General features: G+C 39.7%; 1 protein-coding gene across 5 annotated transcripts in view; it reads left to right on the plus strand.

The window, feature by feature from the left end:
- The window catches only part of DYM (dymeclin), a 211006-nt gene that overhangs the window by 104960 nt on the left and 87972 nt on the right, over positions 1-18074 (plus strand). For 3 of the 5 annotated variants that reach the window (XM_086770006.1, XM_086770005.1, XM_086770007.1), the window contains 2 exons: positions 69-163; positions 17245-17409. In XM_086770006.1, coding sequence (XP_086626132.1) covers positions 69-163; positions 17245-17409 — 260 coding nt within the window. The remainder of the gene's footprint in view (positions 1-68; positions 164-17244; positions 17410-18074) is intronic. The other 2 variants (XM_086770008.1, XM_086770009.1) reach the window with 1 other exon arrangement.

The raw sequence follows: 18074 nt of genomic DNA on the forward strand, positions 1-18074 counted from the left end.
AATAGGTGTCAGTGTACATCAAAAGGACAGTTTGATGTGGGGTTTTTTTTGTTTCCTCTTTCTGACAGGACAAATACCTTCATACAAATTGTCTGGCAGCCTTAGCAAATATGTCAGCACAGTTCCGCTCACTTCACCAGTATGCTGCTCAGAGGATCATCAGGTAAATATGAAGACTTCTCTTGAAATTCATCTTTGCTGAAGCTCAGGAATAGAGAAACTTTAATTTTATATGCCTTTATAGATACTGGTGAACTAAGTAGCTGAAATTATAACGAATAACTAAATAATCCCAGAGTAAATCTTGATCTGCTTTATATTTGAATGTGTTCTGAATGCATGAAAATTATTAGTTTTTCTGTCTGAGAAACTTCTGACTTTTGATTCTCTTAACAAAACAGCTTAGTAGCGTCTTTCAAACTGGAAGGTTTTCAGGGATTTCTGTGAATTATGCTCTCTTTAGTCATGTATCACGTTATCATAAACATGTACCGAGTTCTATTCAGAATGGATTTTCAACTTGCTTTACTTCTTCCTGCGTATTTGGCAAAAGATCTATTTGTTAAGCCAGGCATAATGCAATGATAATTTTGTGCCAAGACCCTGCAAATACGGGCAATAAAACCTACACCCATGCTTTTCAGCTGGTAAAGTTTATTAGCCTGTGTAGTAATAAATAGTCAATATCTGCTCTGGTTCTAAAACAGAGTCCTAACTTTAAAGAAGTAGATACTGAATTTGGTCCTTCCCATTTTGTGTCTGTGCTGCAGACCACTTTGTAAAGGCAGGTAATCATGCATCAGGCATCCTTCTCATCTTGGCAGCCAGCCCTCCTCCGCACTCGGGAGGAGGGAAACCGGGAAGGTCCTTGTTAATGTGATCTGGAATACACCGTTGTAGTGCTTGTCAAGTACAGACAGCGTGCCAAAAATAAGTAAATCATGATTGCGTGCCTGTACACTTTGTAAAGGACTGGGTTAACAAGAGATACATCTTGTTCTTAAACCACTGCTCTTTAGGAAATAGTTGGTTGTAAAAGTATGGACAAGTGACCAGGATGAATGCATTGTGCCATTCCCTTTTCCCTGATTGATACCCTCTTTTCATACCTTCAGCAGTGATAACGCGCGTTCAGAATTTGAATTGGGGTTATTTTCCCGTTACATATCACAGACTTTGTCTTAAATACCTGCTCTCTTTATTTCTCAAATCATAGACATAGAGTCTGAGTTTTCCAAGCATTTGCCAATGTTGGCCTCTGAAATCATAGATCCTAGCGTGGTGTGAGATACAGTAACTTGATATTCAGAAACTTGGTCTGGTTTTAGTGTGATACTTTGTTTTCCGCTTCAGATCTTTTTCCTGTATTTCCGGTTTTTGATTGTGTTCTGTTTTATTTTACTGCTGTTTCCACAGACCAAAGTGAGGTATGGTCCCCTGGTTATATTTGGGCCAGGAAGAGGTTATCTTGCTAGTCCCGTTACAGCTGGCTGTTATCACCACTCAGTAATCTTGTAGTCATCCAGCCTAACTGCATGTGTATTTCTGTGTGGCTTGGCTTTTGTCAAAATGCTCTGAATTTATAGATGTCTGCTCTTCAAAATTTAAACTCGTGGTTCAAAGGGAGTTCAGCTGGATTATTTTGGTTTAATTAGGTTCTGAAATGGCTAAGCATGTGGTCTGCTGGCTTATCAGAAGAGGTGGCAGCAGCAACCTCACTACCTTTGCACACGTGTCACCACAACCTTTCAACTTGGAAAAGTGAAAGGAGCTTTTACGTGCTGTGAGTCTCCTCCATGCACCAGCCTCTTCCAGCCTTCTCACATGTGGTTTTCACCATCTGTAATGGCGTCTTTGAGGCAGGTTGACTTCCTACTGGTTAAGACCCATCTCAAGACCCAAGGAAGGACATGCAACACCCAGAAATTTTCTTGCACTCCTTGTGTGTAACATCTCAATGATCTACTGTGGCATTTGGATGCCTTATTTGTCATCTCTGTAGACATACATAGTTACAATGTGACTTCAACATTGCTGCTTGATTTGAGGCATAAAATAATCGTAGAATCACAGGATGGTTTGGGTTGGAAGGGACCTTTCAAGGCCATCCAGTCCAACCCCCTGCCAGGAGCAGGGACATCTCCAACCAGATCAGGTTGCTCACAGCACCAGCCAACCTGGCCTGGAATGTTTCCAGGGATGGGGCACCAACTGCCTCTCTGGGCAACCTGGGACAGTGTGACACCACCCTCAGTGTAAACAATTTTTTCCTAATACCTAATGTAAATCTACCTCCCTCTATTTTAAAACCGTTATCCCTCATAATTGTGCGAATATTCTTATTGAAGTCAGACGGACTTCTGTTGTTTCTTAACACTGATGCATGCAGAAAGGAGACAATAAGGCTGAATGGTAGAAAACAGGGGAAAAAATCATCACATTGAAATATTGTCAAATTATTTATCTTTTATTGTGTGAAGGACTAACAAAGCCACACTTGAAATGTGCCAAATAGAAAAAGAGACCTTAGAGCAAATGTGTGGCACTGGCATATTTGAAACTCTCGTTCTTCCAAAGATGTAAGCTCTTGGTAGCTACTTTCAGTTAGTTTCTGTGCGGCTTTTAGCAGAGAGATTTCACAGGGGATCTGAGCTGGGCAGTGTTACAAATAATAACCAAACAATATCCAGCCAACTGGGGTGCGGTAGGATAGCAGTCTGAGAAGGATGTTGTTTATCCTAACCGTTGGGTGCCAGCAGGGCTGGAGTTATATTTTTATGGCTGGAAATAACGTAAGGATAGGTACAGAAAATGGACATGCTCATCAACTGAAGAAGCAAAACAAAAAGGCAATGCGATACATATGTCATACATAATGCAATATTCTTACATAATCCAAAGATATCCCATGCTGTTATTTTTAAGCTTCTACCTTGTTGTAGCCAGACACTTCTATAGTGTAGACATAGTAATGAGAGGTGAATCTGAATTTGAAACAGAACCAGAAAAAAAAAAAAAGAGGGTTAGGGAACATATTTGATCCCTCCCTCTCACAATTTTTACATGCAATATTGAGAAAAGATCTTATTCTGCAGGAAGAAAACTACATCTGGCACATAGGGAAAAATGGCCACCAAGACTGGGATCTAATTTGTCACTGTCTTAATGATTGCTTATAAATCAAAAGCTCTTGCTATAAAAATGTGTTAAAATCTGTTGTAAAATGTGCTGTGGGGCTAGGATATGGGCAGGCTGAAGGAAGAGAGTTCCTTCCTGTCTCCTGATAGACTTTACTGCTAGTATGGTAACATTTTCTTCTCAGGAGCTTTACGGCCTTGAGTTCCCTGGCAGGCTTAAGCGCCATAAAGGATTTTAACCTCATTTCTTCTCAAAATATAAAGTTTCAGTTATCAAGAAAAGCAGCTGGAATACACATTTTGTAAGAGATTGGTATTTTGAGATATACGTTGTCTTTCCTCTTCCTACCTTATGAAGTTTATTAGCCACTATTGTTAAATTTAGCCAGCACTCATGGACCCAGCTTGCTCCGTGATGCCAAAGCAGAATATTTATATTTAAATTCCTATTCTGGTTCTACTGTCAGAGTGCAAGCATCTCTGAGAGAATAAACCACAGTATCCATAATGAAAGTGTTTTATGTGAAGGAACAGCCTGAAGAGATGATGGTACTTTATGTAATATAAAGTATTTTAGGGTATAAGTTTTTAAAATAATTAGCTGTGAAACACTTAGCTTAAAATCTGCTTAGCAATACAACAGTCATAATTTAAGCCTCACCAGATGCTCTAATGATTCCTTCCTTAATGTGAGAAGTAATTCCATTTCCATGCAGGCTTTTTCCTAATCCTATTCTGAGCAGAGACTGCCAATTGTTTTAAATTCTGAAGGCTATTTTATATGAAAGAATTATCTGGGAATATTCAATATAGTGTACTTAAGAGCTCAATATAATACAACTTCATAATGTTGGTAATATGTGTCATGTTCCAGCAAACATGAAAATGGGCAGATTTGTATAAATTATCACAAGCAGCTACTGGAAGTGAAAGTAGATGTGATAGGTATTTTATACTAAGATCCAGGGCAGTGTTCATTTAATGTTGGATGTCCTCTGTTGTAAATTCCCCTGACTTTGAGATCCTTCCCTTCTCTATCGGCTGTTACCTCTGATTTGGTTTTAAATACACAGACCTATTTTATCAGCATAGTGCTGAAGGTGATAGTGTGCTACCCTATCTCTCTCATATTTGTGGAGTGCTGACATTTGTAGTATCTTTAAGTTATATTAGTAGACTATTACTTAAAAAAAAAAAGTGTGTTGATGTCATTATTGTCACAAATGACTACCAGAGGTGGCTGTATAGTGGAGGTGGAGTGTTACATGCCTACAGTGAGGGTAGGTTTTTCCTTTGCTTGGCTTCTGTTTCACAAGTACAATTACTGAAAAGTAAAGCCACATACCTAAGTGGCATATTGGTGCAGGTGTTCGATTTGTCACTTAAAACTGGAAGTCAGTTGGCGTTAATTCCTTTAACCTATTTGTAAACAACTTTCATGATATTCAGCTTTTCTACAGCTAGACAGCCTGCTCTAGATATGTGTGACGCTTGGAAGTGAAGAGGAGAGCCTTTCTGTGAACGGCTGTGTTCTGACATCTCATCCCCATGTCGTTCTAATAAAATTAGTGACAAGAAGACGACTGATTACTTGATGCTTTTCCTCTAGCTTCGTCTGTTGGGATTGCTGTTTTGTAAGCAGGCATGTACCACTAGAGGTTGCCATACACCTCAGTAATTAGAAATGCACGTTTAACATTAAGTGACTTTGTGGGGCTATAAACATTATCCAGTTTTCCTTTTTTCTACACTGTCACCACAGCTATTCACATGCAGGGCTGTGTGAGCTGCAAAGAACACTTTGTCGATTGCACTTCTCCCTATTAGATGACTTATGTATCAAAAGATGGCACATAGTTGCATCAATGTCATATTCTGTTGATTTCTTTGGTTATCATAGGCAGTTCAGTGGGGTTCAGGCAATGATACAAAGAAAGATGTTTCCATCATCCTTCTGATGCTCAGGAGTCAGGTGGAATTAGGAAAAAAGGTGTGTTTAAAAGGGATACGGAACAGAGACTTTAACTTGCGCACGCTGTAGGATGCAGTGTATTGTACCTGAGTGCCATCGTAGCCCTGCTATACGTGTTGCAAAAGCAAACGAGGAGACGTACGGCCGGCTGTACTGGTTCTGTTGCTGTCTGGAAGAAGCAGAGATGGTAACCCTACTTCTCACTGGTCAGCCCACCTTGAAGCTGATGTGATGAGTGCTGTAGGATATCCTGGAGGATGATGCTGGCCACTGGAGTAGCTCAATGCTGGGTTTTTCCTTTTTTTTAAATAGAGTTTAAATAGAGCTTCCTTAAATATCCTTGTTTGTAAAGGATGACTGCATTGCTGTGGTTCCTCAAGTCTGCCTTCCCTTGTCAGAGAGGAGTCTGAAACCCTTCTTTCACTTTGCGCTCTTCTTTGTCTCCATCGTTTTGTAGAGTCAATTATGTTTTGTAAGCTATCAAGAAAAATTCCTGTCTATTCTGATACATGCTGCTGTGTTTCAGAAGTTTCACCTCCTCAGCGAAACCATTTGTTTTATAGTTTCCTATGTTAGTAATCTAGTTTTTCTAATACTGTTTCCCCTTATAGTCTGGCAGGATTGTCTTGAGTGAAAATATTTGACAATCCTTCAAGAGTAAAAGTACTTAATGTTGCTTTAAAATGCACTTTTAAAGCTCAGTTTAAGAGTATGCTGGATTAACAAATCATCTCTAAGTTAGAATATGTGAGTTTCTGTAGAAACACGGTATTGTTCCTGCAATGTATTTGTTTATAATTACTTAGCAGCTGCAAGTAGCTTTGATCAGCATGTTTCAATGGGGGCCACATTGAACTGAAAACTCTGAAATTGATAGTGTGTGAATGTGGTGAAATTACAATTCAACAATTGCTTTAAGAAATTTTTTACCAGTGGCAAGAATGAGATGTAATTACTGGCTCGAAACTTGTTAGTCTGCTCACATAGGAAGGTAAACAAATTTCTCTCCCACATGGCTTTACACTCTGTGAGCATTCTGGTTTTCCTGCCTTTTTTTTTCTTTGATGTCCACAGTGCTTTCGGGAAGCTCTTTGACGTATAGCTTCCTCTTTTGCTGGCGAATAGCAATGGGATAGTTGGTGCAGAAAACTAGTGAAATTGAGTTACCCAAATCAAAGACACTTCTTAAGAAGAAAAACTGGGAGAAAAAAAAAAAAGGCCGAGTTGCTGCATGCATGCTTCAAAGCTGTTTGGTTTCTAATTTAATTCTCATTTGAAAACTTGAATACAGGAACAGAAGAGTTGCTTCTCATCCAGGAATCTGATTTTTAAAGGGTAAAATTTTAGCTTAGTAGGCATTTCAAACTTTGAGATTTATAAATTGGGAAAAAGACATTAAGAGAATAGGGTGTGCAATACTTGTATTAAACTAATTTTTCTGGCTTCTTTCTTACAACAGAGGAATGGGTGGTGTTAAATTAAAGCCACTTTTCAGATAGATTTCCTAAAATTGTTCTGAATTTTGAAGGTGGAAGCCTTTGACCCTATGAAACATTATTCTGGAAAAGTCTAATTTCAGAAATGGCAGCTTTCCGTTTTTTGCTAGTCAAAGAGCAATGTAATACAAGCGAGATGTCAGTGGCAGTTATAACGTAATAGCCAGCCTGTGCCTTTATTAACACATAGTATGATCTCTAGTTCCTGCTTCCTTTATTACTCCTCTCTTGGTGGTGGTGTAACAAGGGATTTCTGTTGCCTAGAGCTGCGTGGCTCCGAGGATGCTTTGAAACACGCAGGTTTGCATCATCCTGTGTGCGCTGGGAGCCTGGCCTTCGGTAGCAGCTTTTTAATGCCACCGTAAGAACGATTAGTAGACAAGGCTTTTATATTCTGTGTTCAAATCTTAATTGGACCATTAAATTAACTCTCAGTTTACTGCTCTTTTAATCGTAACACAGGAGTGTTCATAGTAGCAAGCCCTGGAGAAAAGAGGCTGCTTCTGCTCTTACACCAGTGTACATGAAGAGACTTCACAAGTCAAATTACACAATAATAAAAGATCAAGCTCTGAAAGGGGGTCTTGGAATTGATGTCCTGTGGCCAGAGCTGTTAAATACTGAATTTTCTGAGCATCAGCTTGCCTCTTCTTTTTTTTTAATAACTGAAAGAAAACAAAAAAGGATTTGAGGAAAATGAAGAGTTTAACTTAAAAATATATAGTGATAGGTAAACTCTGCAGATATTGGGAGGGGCATAGTCACAAATCCCTTGTTTCTGATAGTGAAATGTAAATATCTCTGGTCTGAGCTGTTCAAGAATGGTAGGTAATTTTTTTCTCATCTTTTGCGTCACATGGATTGTCATTGTGCTGGAGGAAAAAAAACCTTAATGAAAGCTATTGCAACAGTATTGACTGTTTTCTAAGTTCTCTGAACAAGGGAGTTTTTTTAACATCAGGCTTATGTTGGGTTTCATTGGCAGTGCTCGTGGTGCAGACCGTGAGTGTGCAGGATGCCCAGCAGCCCTGGACTGTAGTTTGGTACGCTGGGGGGACCTGTTGATACAAAGAATGACTTTCGGTAATTCCTGTCCCTGATGTTTTCAGTCAGACATCATGTCACTGAAACTAACAAGGAAAAAGCATCTTTCTGTGGATTCAACTTTAGATGGCTGGTCTGCAACTCAACCAGCTTGTTTAATTTACTGTGTTTGCTTTAAAGCAGCAGCAAATTACTTGTTCATCCCAGCAAGCTTTCATTGCCATATAGTACGTTGATGAATTCATTACTTTAAAATATTTGTGTTGATTTCTTTTTTCTTCTGACCTTCGCTTTGGTGCTGTTTACCGTATGCTTAGATTTTAGCAATAAATTATCTTCGGTATGGAAGGCCACAGGATTGACTGGTTGACATTGGCTCAAAAACAAGAATTAGAAACCTCAAAAACATTTTACTTTTAATGCTTCTTAACTTTGAAATAGTTTTGTAGCATTTTAGTGTAGAGGATAAAACACTTGTTATCTAACCTGGGTATAAAATCATATATTCTATTTCTGAGAAACTGCTTTATAATGAGTTTTGTTTTGGTTTGTTTTTTTAGCCCCCATGCAGTACAGTATGTTACAGAAGTGATAATCTCATTTTTATTAGATGTTCCAAGTAGAGTGAAAAATAATGATTTCTCAGAAAAGGACCTTAACAATATTTGGTTCAGGCCATGTTTGAAAGAGGACATTGTGGGAATGGAAGATCAAACATCTCCAAGCCACTGAGTTTGAACTTCGGTTTTAGTCTTTGAACTCTCAGGAGTAGAAATTGTGTGCACAGCAGGATATCTGGAGAGATTTTTGTGTCACCTGGGCAACCTTGGGTAGCTTTGCCTTGCTCTTTCACGCTCTTCATCCTCTGCGCTGTCACTGTTACATCTTACGCATATAGAAGCTCCCGAATCTATGGAGTTGGCTTTTGTTGGAAGACAGAAGCAATTTGAAAGATCTCGATAGCATTAAATAAAAGAAACATATGCCAGCCTTGTTAGTAGCTTGTTGACCTAGATTAGCTGTGGGGAAGCTTATAAGCTGATCAGCCATTCCAAAATTGGGAGGTGTCATTGCAATTAGTAGGAAAGGCTGTGACAAAAGGGGAGACAACAATTGTTCAGATAAGGGAGAAGAGAATATTAGTAGCAAATGTCCTCTTGCTGGTATGACTTACTGAAGTCAATGTAATTAAGTTAATTTTTAAAAGGAATGAAGCATCCTTTGTAACTATGCATTAGTGTAGCTATGGTCAAACGTATTAAAATGCTACTTTAGCTGTATCAACAGAAAGAGGAGTGCTCTGTGTGGGCTCGCCTGTTTTTGCCTGTGTGTAACATATGGAGGTGAGGTTTTAGGCTGATATCAGCTGTTTCCAACATGGAAATATCCTTGTACTTGGTTTAAGCCTGGTTGAACCTGCTGGGGCTTCTGAGTGGGCACCTGATGGGACACTAATACCCCCGTCCCCCATCTGGTGTGAGCAGTTGAGTGCCCTGTGTGCCATTAGAAGTGTTTGGAGCCCAGGACCCGCGAGCTCACAAGTTATGGAAATTTCCTAGATGGACAAACTCACAGCTTTATTTTAAGATAGGTTGGATCAGCGTGAACCATGGAGGGGTCTCGGACAAACTTGCTTCTTTCTGTCTCAGGATCTTCTCACACGAAGCAGTGGTTGAATTATGTTATCCTCTGCTCTGCGTATCATGGCACAGGATTCCTTAAAAATGCCGTTACCTGGCTTTAAAAGGTTTTTAGTATCTGAGTATCTACCACTCTAAAAGCTCAACTTTGGAGAAGATGGTTTGTTCTTCCCTTGACCACTTTTTGTGTCTCTACTAACATTTAAGACATAGCCAGTGTGATAACCCTGTCATTTTCCATGAGGAATTGCTTGCTACAGCTCCTTAGTCTCCTGCCATCCAGGGAATCGTACGGGACTTCAGTGTCTTAACAAGCTCCAGGTCATCACTTGGCAGAATGTGTGATTAAGTGAACATGATGCAGATTAGCACAGAGTCTTGATACCTGTTTCAGGGAGTCCAGAGTATCGCACAGATACTTGCGTGCAACAGAGAGCTGTAGTTTGGGGGTAGCAGGTCCCGTTGTCCCATCTTGAATTCATAGTTACTGTGCCACATAAGCTTTTTTGGAAACAGTACAGTTTGATAATAGTCTTCAACTTGGGGAATTAAACTTTTCTTTTTTGGTGGAACCTTACAGCTTTTAAAACTGTTGAACTTGCACATCTGTAGTGATGGAGGGGAAGAAATATTTGATGAAACCTGTACAGAAATAATTATTTTTGTGATAGTGTTGTTTTACAGATGAATTTGGAGAGCAAACTGATTTTCTCAGTTGTATCACTTAAGTTTTCCGCATGTTTCATTGTGAAAGGAAGCAAAAAATGAGAATTATTCCAGTCCTGCTAATGCAATTTTGATTTATTTTAGCTGGTGTGGAAAAAAAGGTTAAGGCCACTAAAATGTTTACTGGGTTGTATCCCACTGTATTCTTCGGGATTTGGGTGTCTAATGTGCAATACACTGAAGATGTGAATCTTGCATTTTTAGAAGTCTGATTTATAGCAATAAATTGTCCTACATAAGATCTTTTGAGATTTAAAAAAACCAAGAGAATTCTAATAGTCTTTTAGAAACTATTATTTTCTATTCTAGTAGAATTGTAGGAACTGCAGTCTTGTCTTCTTGGTTTGTTTTGGGTGGAACGTATTTATAGGACAGTGTTCCTATACTCAGAAATATATATATACATATACAGAAATAGAAGTGACTCAAGGTAGTGACTTGCTTGAACCTGTCTTCTATCTTCAGTTGCAGAGTATTTGGCTCATTAAATGCTTTATTCAGATACAGTATGTACTCTTTCCTTTTTAGAAGTTTTCTCTTTGGAAAAAACTGTGCACTATGATCTAAAGAAATGAATGAGTAATGGACTTAACGAGGATTTATCTGACAGACTAAAATAGTATTATGACTGTAAGTAAGCATTAGTACGAAACAAAAATATAGCATTGATGATAAATCTTTTTTTTCTCTCTCTCTTGTCAGAGTGCTGCTTATTTCAGTTTAACTGGTCTTATTGTATTTGTTTAATGTTTTTCCAGCTTTGCAGTTCATGGAGCTAATTTCTCTCTCCAGGTATGTGAAGCCAGGAGAGGTATGAGTGACTGCAAGGGGGGAAGCAGAGCAGTCACTGATAACACCAAACTAACTGTGTCAGTGCTCTCCAAATTGCTCCTGAAAACCTTCCTTTCCACCACATGAGTTCATTCAGATCCCACACTTAAGTGAGGATTTTCAAACAGGCTTTCTGATTTTAGGAATACAAGATAACCATTTATGACATTTCTGAGTCTCTTAAGTACTCAAGCCATGCTATTTCCCACCACCATATACTGTAACCATAGTTTGCATGGCTCACAAAGAGAATATTGCACTTTGAAACATCTTACACTTTTAAACGGAGGATGAAAGTGTAGGTACAGAAGAAAGAATCAGGATTTAACAACTTTAATGTGCATCAGGTCTTTATAACTGTTGAATGACTCAACCTTTTTAATGCTAATGGCCTTCAGCAAGTTTAGGAAAGAACAGGCTTTTAGGTGAAGTAAATGCACTTAGTTCTGCAATGAATAAATAAATTTGCTGTGAAGTTGTGTAGAGACATGCTTCTGTAACTTGTTAATTGTGCTCTTGGGTCCACAAGTAAGTCTTTCTCCAAATACCACTATTTACGTGGGCTCACATGGGACGAATCCTGCTGCGGAACAGGGCGAGGGCTCAGACAAGTGCTGCTGACTCGTCACCGTGCTTCCTCTCATGCTGCTGCAGCCATTGATGGAGGATTTTCAGATTCACGCAGACTGAGATGCAAATGTCTGCGTTAATGCAAGTGTCATAGGCATCTTCTGTAATCCTGTGCAGAGCCTGTGAATTATCACAACTGTCTAGCCAAAGGATAAAAGCACAGGAGATTTCAAAAGTAACATTCCCCCAGTAGCATCCCTTAAGCTGCCAGGGATATGTCCCTTGCAAGTAACCAGTGTATCTGGGTGATTAAAGCCTTCACTCTTTCTCTGAAACATCCGTACCGACTAGACACTTCCTCCCAGCTCTTTCATTTCTTTTTTGTTCTTACGGTCATCAGCTCCTTGTGTCTGCTTCTAATATACAAATCCTTTTGTTCTTTTTGGTACAACTTCATCCGTACAGAGGTAGTTTGACCTTTCTGTGGAAGAATCCTGTGTATTTATCATTTGATTTTTCAGCCTATCAGACATCTCCAGAACTTATTTGGGTTTAATTTCCTTGCCCTCCTTTACTAAAATACTTCTGTGCATAAAGATAATACTCCTCTCGTAAGCTTCTTGTGTACATTTGGCCAGTACTGTGACAGAGTGCTGCTTCTTCAGGGCATGGAAACTTACGTCTGTGACACATTATCACAAATAATTGCTGCTTAAGTATTTAAATAATTCTCATGCTTCTCTGTTCTGTGTTGTTATGGCATTTTTAACTCTATAATGACCCCTCCCCTCCAAACTGCTGTTTTGCAATGATGTAATTTAAAATACTGTCATCACTCTGTGCTTTAAGACAGAAATTTAGTGTATCTGAAAAGTAGGCCTGCAAGAATGAAGTATTTTTAGAAAGCTAAGAGAAGTCACTCAGTTACTTAAATTAGGAAGTTAGGCAGGGATCAAGGAGTTGAAACAGGATCAAATCAGGAGTTATTTGAGAACTGACACACACATGTCCATGGGACCTGGTGAAACATATCCGGGTGTGCTTTGAGAGCTGACTCATGCCGTTGCAGGACCACTGTCTGTCAGATCACATCTGGAGAACTGCATCCAGGATTTGGGTCCCCAGATGTAAGAAAGGTGGTGGTAAACTGGAGCACGTTCAGTGGAGGGCTGCTACGATGGTTGGGGCAATGGTTGGGAGCTGGAGGACTTGGTGGAGGAGAAGGGGCTGAGGGAACTGGGGTTGTTTATCCTGGAGAAGAGAAGGCGTCAGGACAAGGCTGTGGCAGGAGTTTCGGTTATAGGGCCTGGTAGCAGCTTTCCCACACATAGGAGGAGGTTACCGCAAAGCTGGAGGCAGGCTCCTCGTAGAAGTGTGTGACAGGAAGATGAGTGGGAGTGGTCATAAACTGAAGTCAGAAATTCCAGCCTGATGGAAGAAGACAATTTTTCGTGATCAAGGAAACAATGGCATAGCAGCCCAGAGAAGTTGTGGAGTCTCTGTCCCTGGAGGCTTTCAAGACCCAACTGGACAAAACCCTGGTCTGGTGTGGATTCAACGTTAACCGTGCTTTCAGCAGGAGGTTGGGTTAGAGACCTCCTAGTCTCCCTTTCAACCTTAATTACAACTCTAAGATAAGAATAATAATTAAAAAATATTGAAACTGACTGAAAAAGTATGAATTGTTTTAGGTGTTCTGGTATGGTGAAGGCCAATGTCTTCTCCTGCATCCCCAGTACCAACTTTTACTGTGTCTTAAGCAGCTTAACTGTTCTAACATATGATGGCAGAAACCCACCCCAAAGAACTCAAACCAGCTTTCAAATGATGTATGCGTGTCAGTCTTTTCCTAACAGCCTTAGTACTAAACCCCAAATACTTACATAGTATTCTTTCTTCTGTGCTTCCTCAGTACCGTGGTTCATCATGTCATCAACAGCAGAGTACTAAACAGAAACAAAAACTTTTGTCCAAAACTCTAGTATTTTATGATGTCTACGATGTATTTTGCTGTTGGCAGGATGGCAGGTAGGCTTTTGGTGGTTTGCGTTTCTCTTGTTTATACTGTATGAAATAACAATAGGTGATATTTTAGGCAGAGAATAAATAAACCATTATCATAGACTGGATGATCTAGTTTATCATCTATGTGATATTTGAGTATAGAATGTATTTTCATTGTGTTTTGTTGTTGGGAACGTCAGAGCAATGACTAGTAGGACTTCCTAGAATGCAAGTTATCTAATGTGAACCACAGTACAATCTTCATAGCATGTCACGACATTCTCCCCACATCTCTATAGATAGTTTGGGATGCTAGCGTGTGCTAGTTTAATTAGCTTATACTTTTCATTGTTTTTTTTTGTTTGTTTGTTTTTATATAAAAAGGCTTAGATATTGGCTTTCCCATAGAGTCGTGTTGTAGCATAACTCTCTTTTGAAAGTATAGTGATTCAAACTCAGCGAAAGATGTTATTTGCCGTGCATTTTTCAAATTCTGCCACAGAAACAATATGACCTAAATATTTAATCAGGCTTAGCAGAATTGGCTTTTTTTTTTTCATTGCTGCAGATTAATCTAGTTTCTCTGAGTTAATACATGTGGCGTGTATGTCTTCAAGACCTTACTTTTTCTCAATAACATTAAAGATTTATAGCCTTTGTAAAATCTGGCATGCACCAAGAGAAAGATTAGGAATTAGTATTACTTAAACATTAGCACTGGGAATTTTTGTTTTGAATCTTATTTCAGAGTACACTGTATTTATAGAGGAGTTATATACCGGTTTTACATCTCTTTTCTATACCCTGCCCAATTGGCTTCCTTTTTGCGTTGTTAAAAAAGATGTTGGCCTGGTGCTGTTTATGTTTTTGTCATTGATGTATTTACTTTACAGTTGCAGTTGACTTTAATAGAGAAAATACCAACTTTCTAGTTTAAATAAATATTGTAAGTGACTCTGCGTGTTTTGCTTGTTCAAGTCTGTCCTTAAAATTTTGGATGAAAAATTGATGTGAGCATATCATGAATTTCAGCACTTCTTATTTTTTAGCTCTTATTTTTGCCAAGTGTTTAGTCCGTGACTGTAGTCTCATGTACTCCTCTTGAATTACGTGGAGTTCCAGTTTAAAATTGGAGTGATGTCATCCCCTGTACCAAAACAATTGCAGTGACCATTTAGGACACTGAATTTTCTTTAGACAAACATGAGAAATGGAAGATTTGGAAGAATCTTCAGCAAAATCTCATTTGTTTGTTGGTTATCTACATGTTTCGTGCAAGGTCCTCAGGAGGCTTCCAGACCACCAGGGACACTCAGTAAAGCTGCAGGAAGCCATGGCGTGCATTCATGCCCTGGGAGCCGAGAAGGCAAACCACGTCCTGGAGTGCATTAAACACAGCATAACCAGCCGGTCAAAAGAGGTGATTATCCCGCTGTAATTAGTGCTGGTGTGGCCTCACCTCAAGTACTGTGTGCTGTGCTGGGCTCCAGAACTTGAGGGTATGAAGGTCCTTGAATGCATCCAGAAGAGGGCAGCAAAGCTGGGGACAGGGCTGGAAGGCATGTCCTATGAGGAGCAGCTGAGGACTTTGGCTTTGTCTGGTTTGGAGAAAAGGAGGCTGAGGGGTGACCTCACTGCTCTCTACAGCTTCACGAGGAGGAGAAGTGGAAAGGGAGGTGCTGAGCTCTTCTCCCCAGCATCCAGTGACAGGACATGTGGGAATCGTTCAAAGTAAAATATACTAAATGGGAATAGTGGACTCATGCAATCACAGAATGGTTGGGGGGGAAGGGACCTTCAAAGGTCATCTAGTCCAACCCCCCTGCAAGGAACAGGGACATCCTCAACCAGCTCAGGTTGCTCAAAGTCCCGTCCAACCTGGCCTGGAATGTTTCCTTGAACATTTCATGACTATTTAAATATTCTAAACAGCATCATTCTAAAGGCTGAGGCTCTGAGCAACCTGACCTAGTCAGGGATGTCCCTGCTCCTTGCGGGGGGGGCTGGACTAGATGACCTTTGAAGGTCCCTTCCAACTCTAACCATTCTATGATTCTGTGATTCTAAAATATGCTCTTTAATCTGGTTTTGGACAACATTCTGTGGCATGTGTGGGTAGCTGGAAGGGCAGATTTGTGTGTTGAGGGTTGCCCTCGATATGGGATCCTGTGAATACCGTTCTTTATCTTCTCCATCCCCAGCCTGGGGAGTGAAGAGAATAGACTGTGCTGCTCAAAATATGCTGTGATTAAAAAAAAAAGGCATGATGGGTTAAGAAATTGCCTACTTGCAGCTGCTTCCTCTCCTGAGGAAGTGTCAAAAGGGATTGTGTGTTCCTCAGCTTCCAGAGCAAAGGTGGGTGACTGACTTCAACCCAGCAGTGAATGCTGTTTAAACTAAAGCAGGTGGAGATACTGGTTTTGATAAAGTCTTAGACTCACAGCCCCAGTGGTTGCACCAGGGGTCAGCTCTTGGTGGCACTCGGTTCTGCTCTATCCTTTGCCCAAGGTACTTGAATAATTTGGTCTCCTGAAAGAATGTTTTATCCACATGTGTCCAATAAGGGAATTACAGATATAATATAATATAGTATAATAATAGAGGCTAGATACTAGCCTGTGAAATGCAGACAGTTGGGGCAGATAACCCATTGGCCAAGCTTCAACCTATGACGCTATGAAACTATAGTTTGTTTGTTGTTTTTTGGTTGTTTTTTTTTTATTATTTGAGAAAGAGATTGCAGCCCAGAGTTCAGGTGTTTGTTGATTCGGGCTGCAGTAGGGGTACCAAACTGTCTGGTAGAAGTATCTTGATGCTTACGAAGAGCTGTCTTATCTCACAGGCTGCTTAAGGTTCTTTCTGGCAGACTTGCCACACTCTATACCCTGGGCAGAATTCCCCACGCCGGGCATCACACCTGCGTATTGTACAATGTGATGCAATGAAGTAGTTTCCATGCAAAACCTATAGTAATAGACGTTTGAGGTTACATGGTGTATGTGCTTCGTAGTTTACCAGTGATGGAGTTTGTTGCAGGTGAACTACTCTATTGAGTTAATTCTCCCTTCCATTAGGAGTGGGACGATATCCAGTGAATAGGAGTAGGGGATATATCTCTTACCAAGGGCATTCAGAGTTGGTTAGTATGAATAACTGAATATTTTATTGATTACTTTATGGTTATTTCATGGAAGTGATTGTAATTTTTAATGAAAAAGCTGACCAGGTCTTAAATGTGTAACTCAGTTATGATAAAGCACCATGTCTGAGGAACTGGAATTAACCACAGGAACACTCTACCACTGGAATCACAGGCCGTGAGAGCATTTCACGCTGATCAGTAATTCTGTGTGAATTTTTTTTCCCTTAAAGTGACATGTCCATTTCTATGAAAATAGTTAAATGTTGTGAGTACTCTCAGGGGTTTTTTTTTAATGGTGAACTTTGTAAACCAGGTTCAGACTCAGCATTTGTATTTTCAAGGCAAATTGAGAGGGGGGCAAAAACTTTTTATTAACATGATAGCAACAAAAAAAAACAGGAGGGGAGGAGGGAAAAAAAAGCCCCCCAAATTCTTGCGTCTGTAACACCTGAGACTTGACGAGTTGCCGTTGTGGTAGTGATAGAATCAGCATATGGGCACAGGCCAACAGACCCATGTGCCTTCTGAAACTGTTGTTTTATGTCAAACTGCTCCCTTGCTTACTTGGCGTCTTCCATTGACTCTTGGCACAAAAGCCAAGGACGTTAAACCATGACTTAGCTTTCTTAAAGGAAAATACCTCTTTTTTTCTGTTTTTTCTCCCTTTACCCTTGTCTTTCAGTTATACCTGCCGCCACTTGCGGAGATATGTATATGTCTTGGACAAACTGTATTTCCCCCACTCTCACTGCTCTACGCTGCAGCATTGCTTCTCGACCCTCAGTGACAATGGAGAGGAACTCTTGTCTTTAACTTGTTCTCACATTCTCAGATCCTATGCTTCCAGGTTATTAACCTCTGCTCTCTGTTTACTGCATGCTGCATGCTCTGTGACTGATCTGTGCATGTTTTCGGTGAACTGATGAATAACATTAATTTCTAAGGGGGTGGTTTGTGTCTTTGTGGCATCCTTGATGTGTGTCCTAAAATGTATGGTAGAAATGGGAGTCTAATAATGATTTGGTTTGGAGCTTTTTTAAATTTGGAATACAACTTCTGAAATTAATGTGTGGCCTTTGGAAGTTTTAAATGCTTTTTATGTTAGAATAAAAGTATTTTAATCCTTTTCCAAAGCTATGACATAAGAATGTAAGCTGTGATTCACAAAGCTTCCATACAGTTATGTAGTTTGTTTGGAATTACTGCAGAGACAGAAATTGTCTTAATGTCTCTAATACTTCCCTGATGCTTGTTATTTCCAAAACTTTTTCTATATAAACTGCTTGTCAAGAATGGGAACAATAGAACTTTTCCTTCAAGTTCAGTAAATTGTCATAGCATTTAATGATAAATTAAGAAAGAGCTACCTTTTTTGATATGCTTGATTAGTTTTGATTATACAGAATAAGAATTACGAGAATCTGTCAGCCCAAAATGACGACATTAAATCCTTGTTTGTGATGCAGAATTATAGATGTTCTACAGAAAGTGTAAAATAGCGGGGAATTTAAA

Source organism: Chlamydotis macqueenii, chromosome Z (genome assembly GCF_036417535.1).
Source record: "Chlamydotis macqueenii isolate bChlMac1 chromosome Z, bChlMac1.mat, whole genome shotgun sequence".
Lineage (NCBI taxonomy): Eukaryota > Metazoa > Chordata > Aves > Otidiformes > Otididae > Chlamydotis > Chlamydotis macqueenii.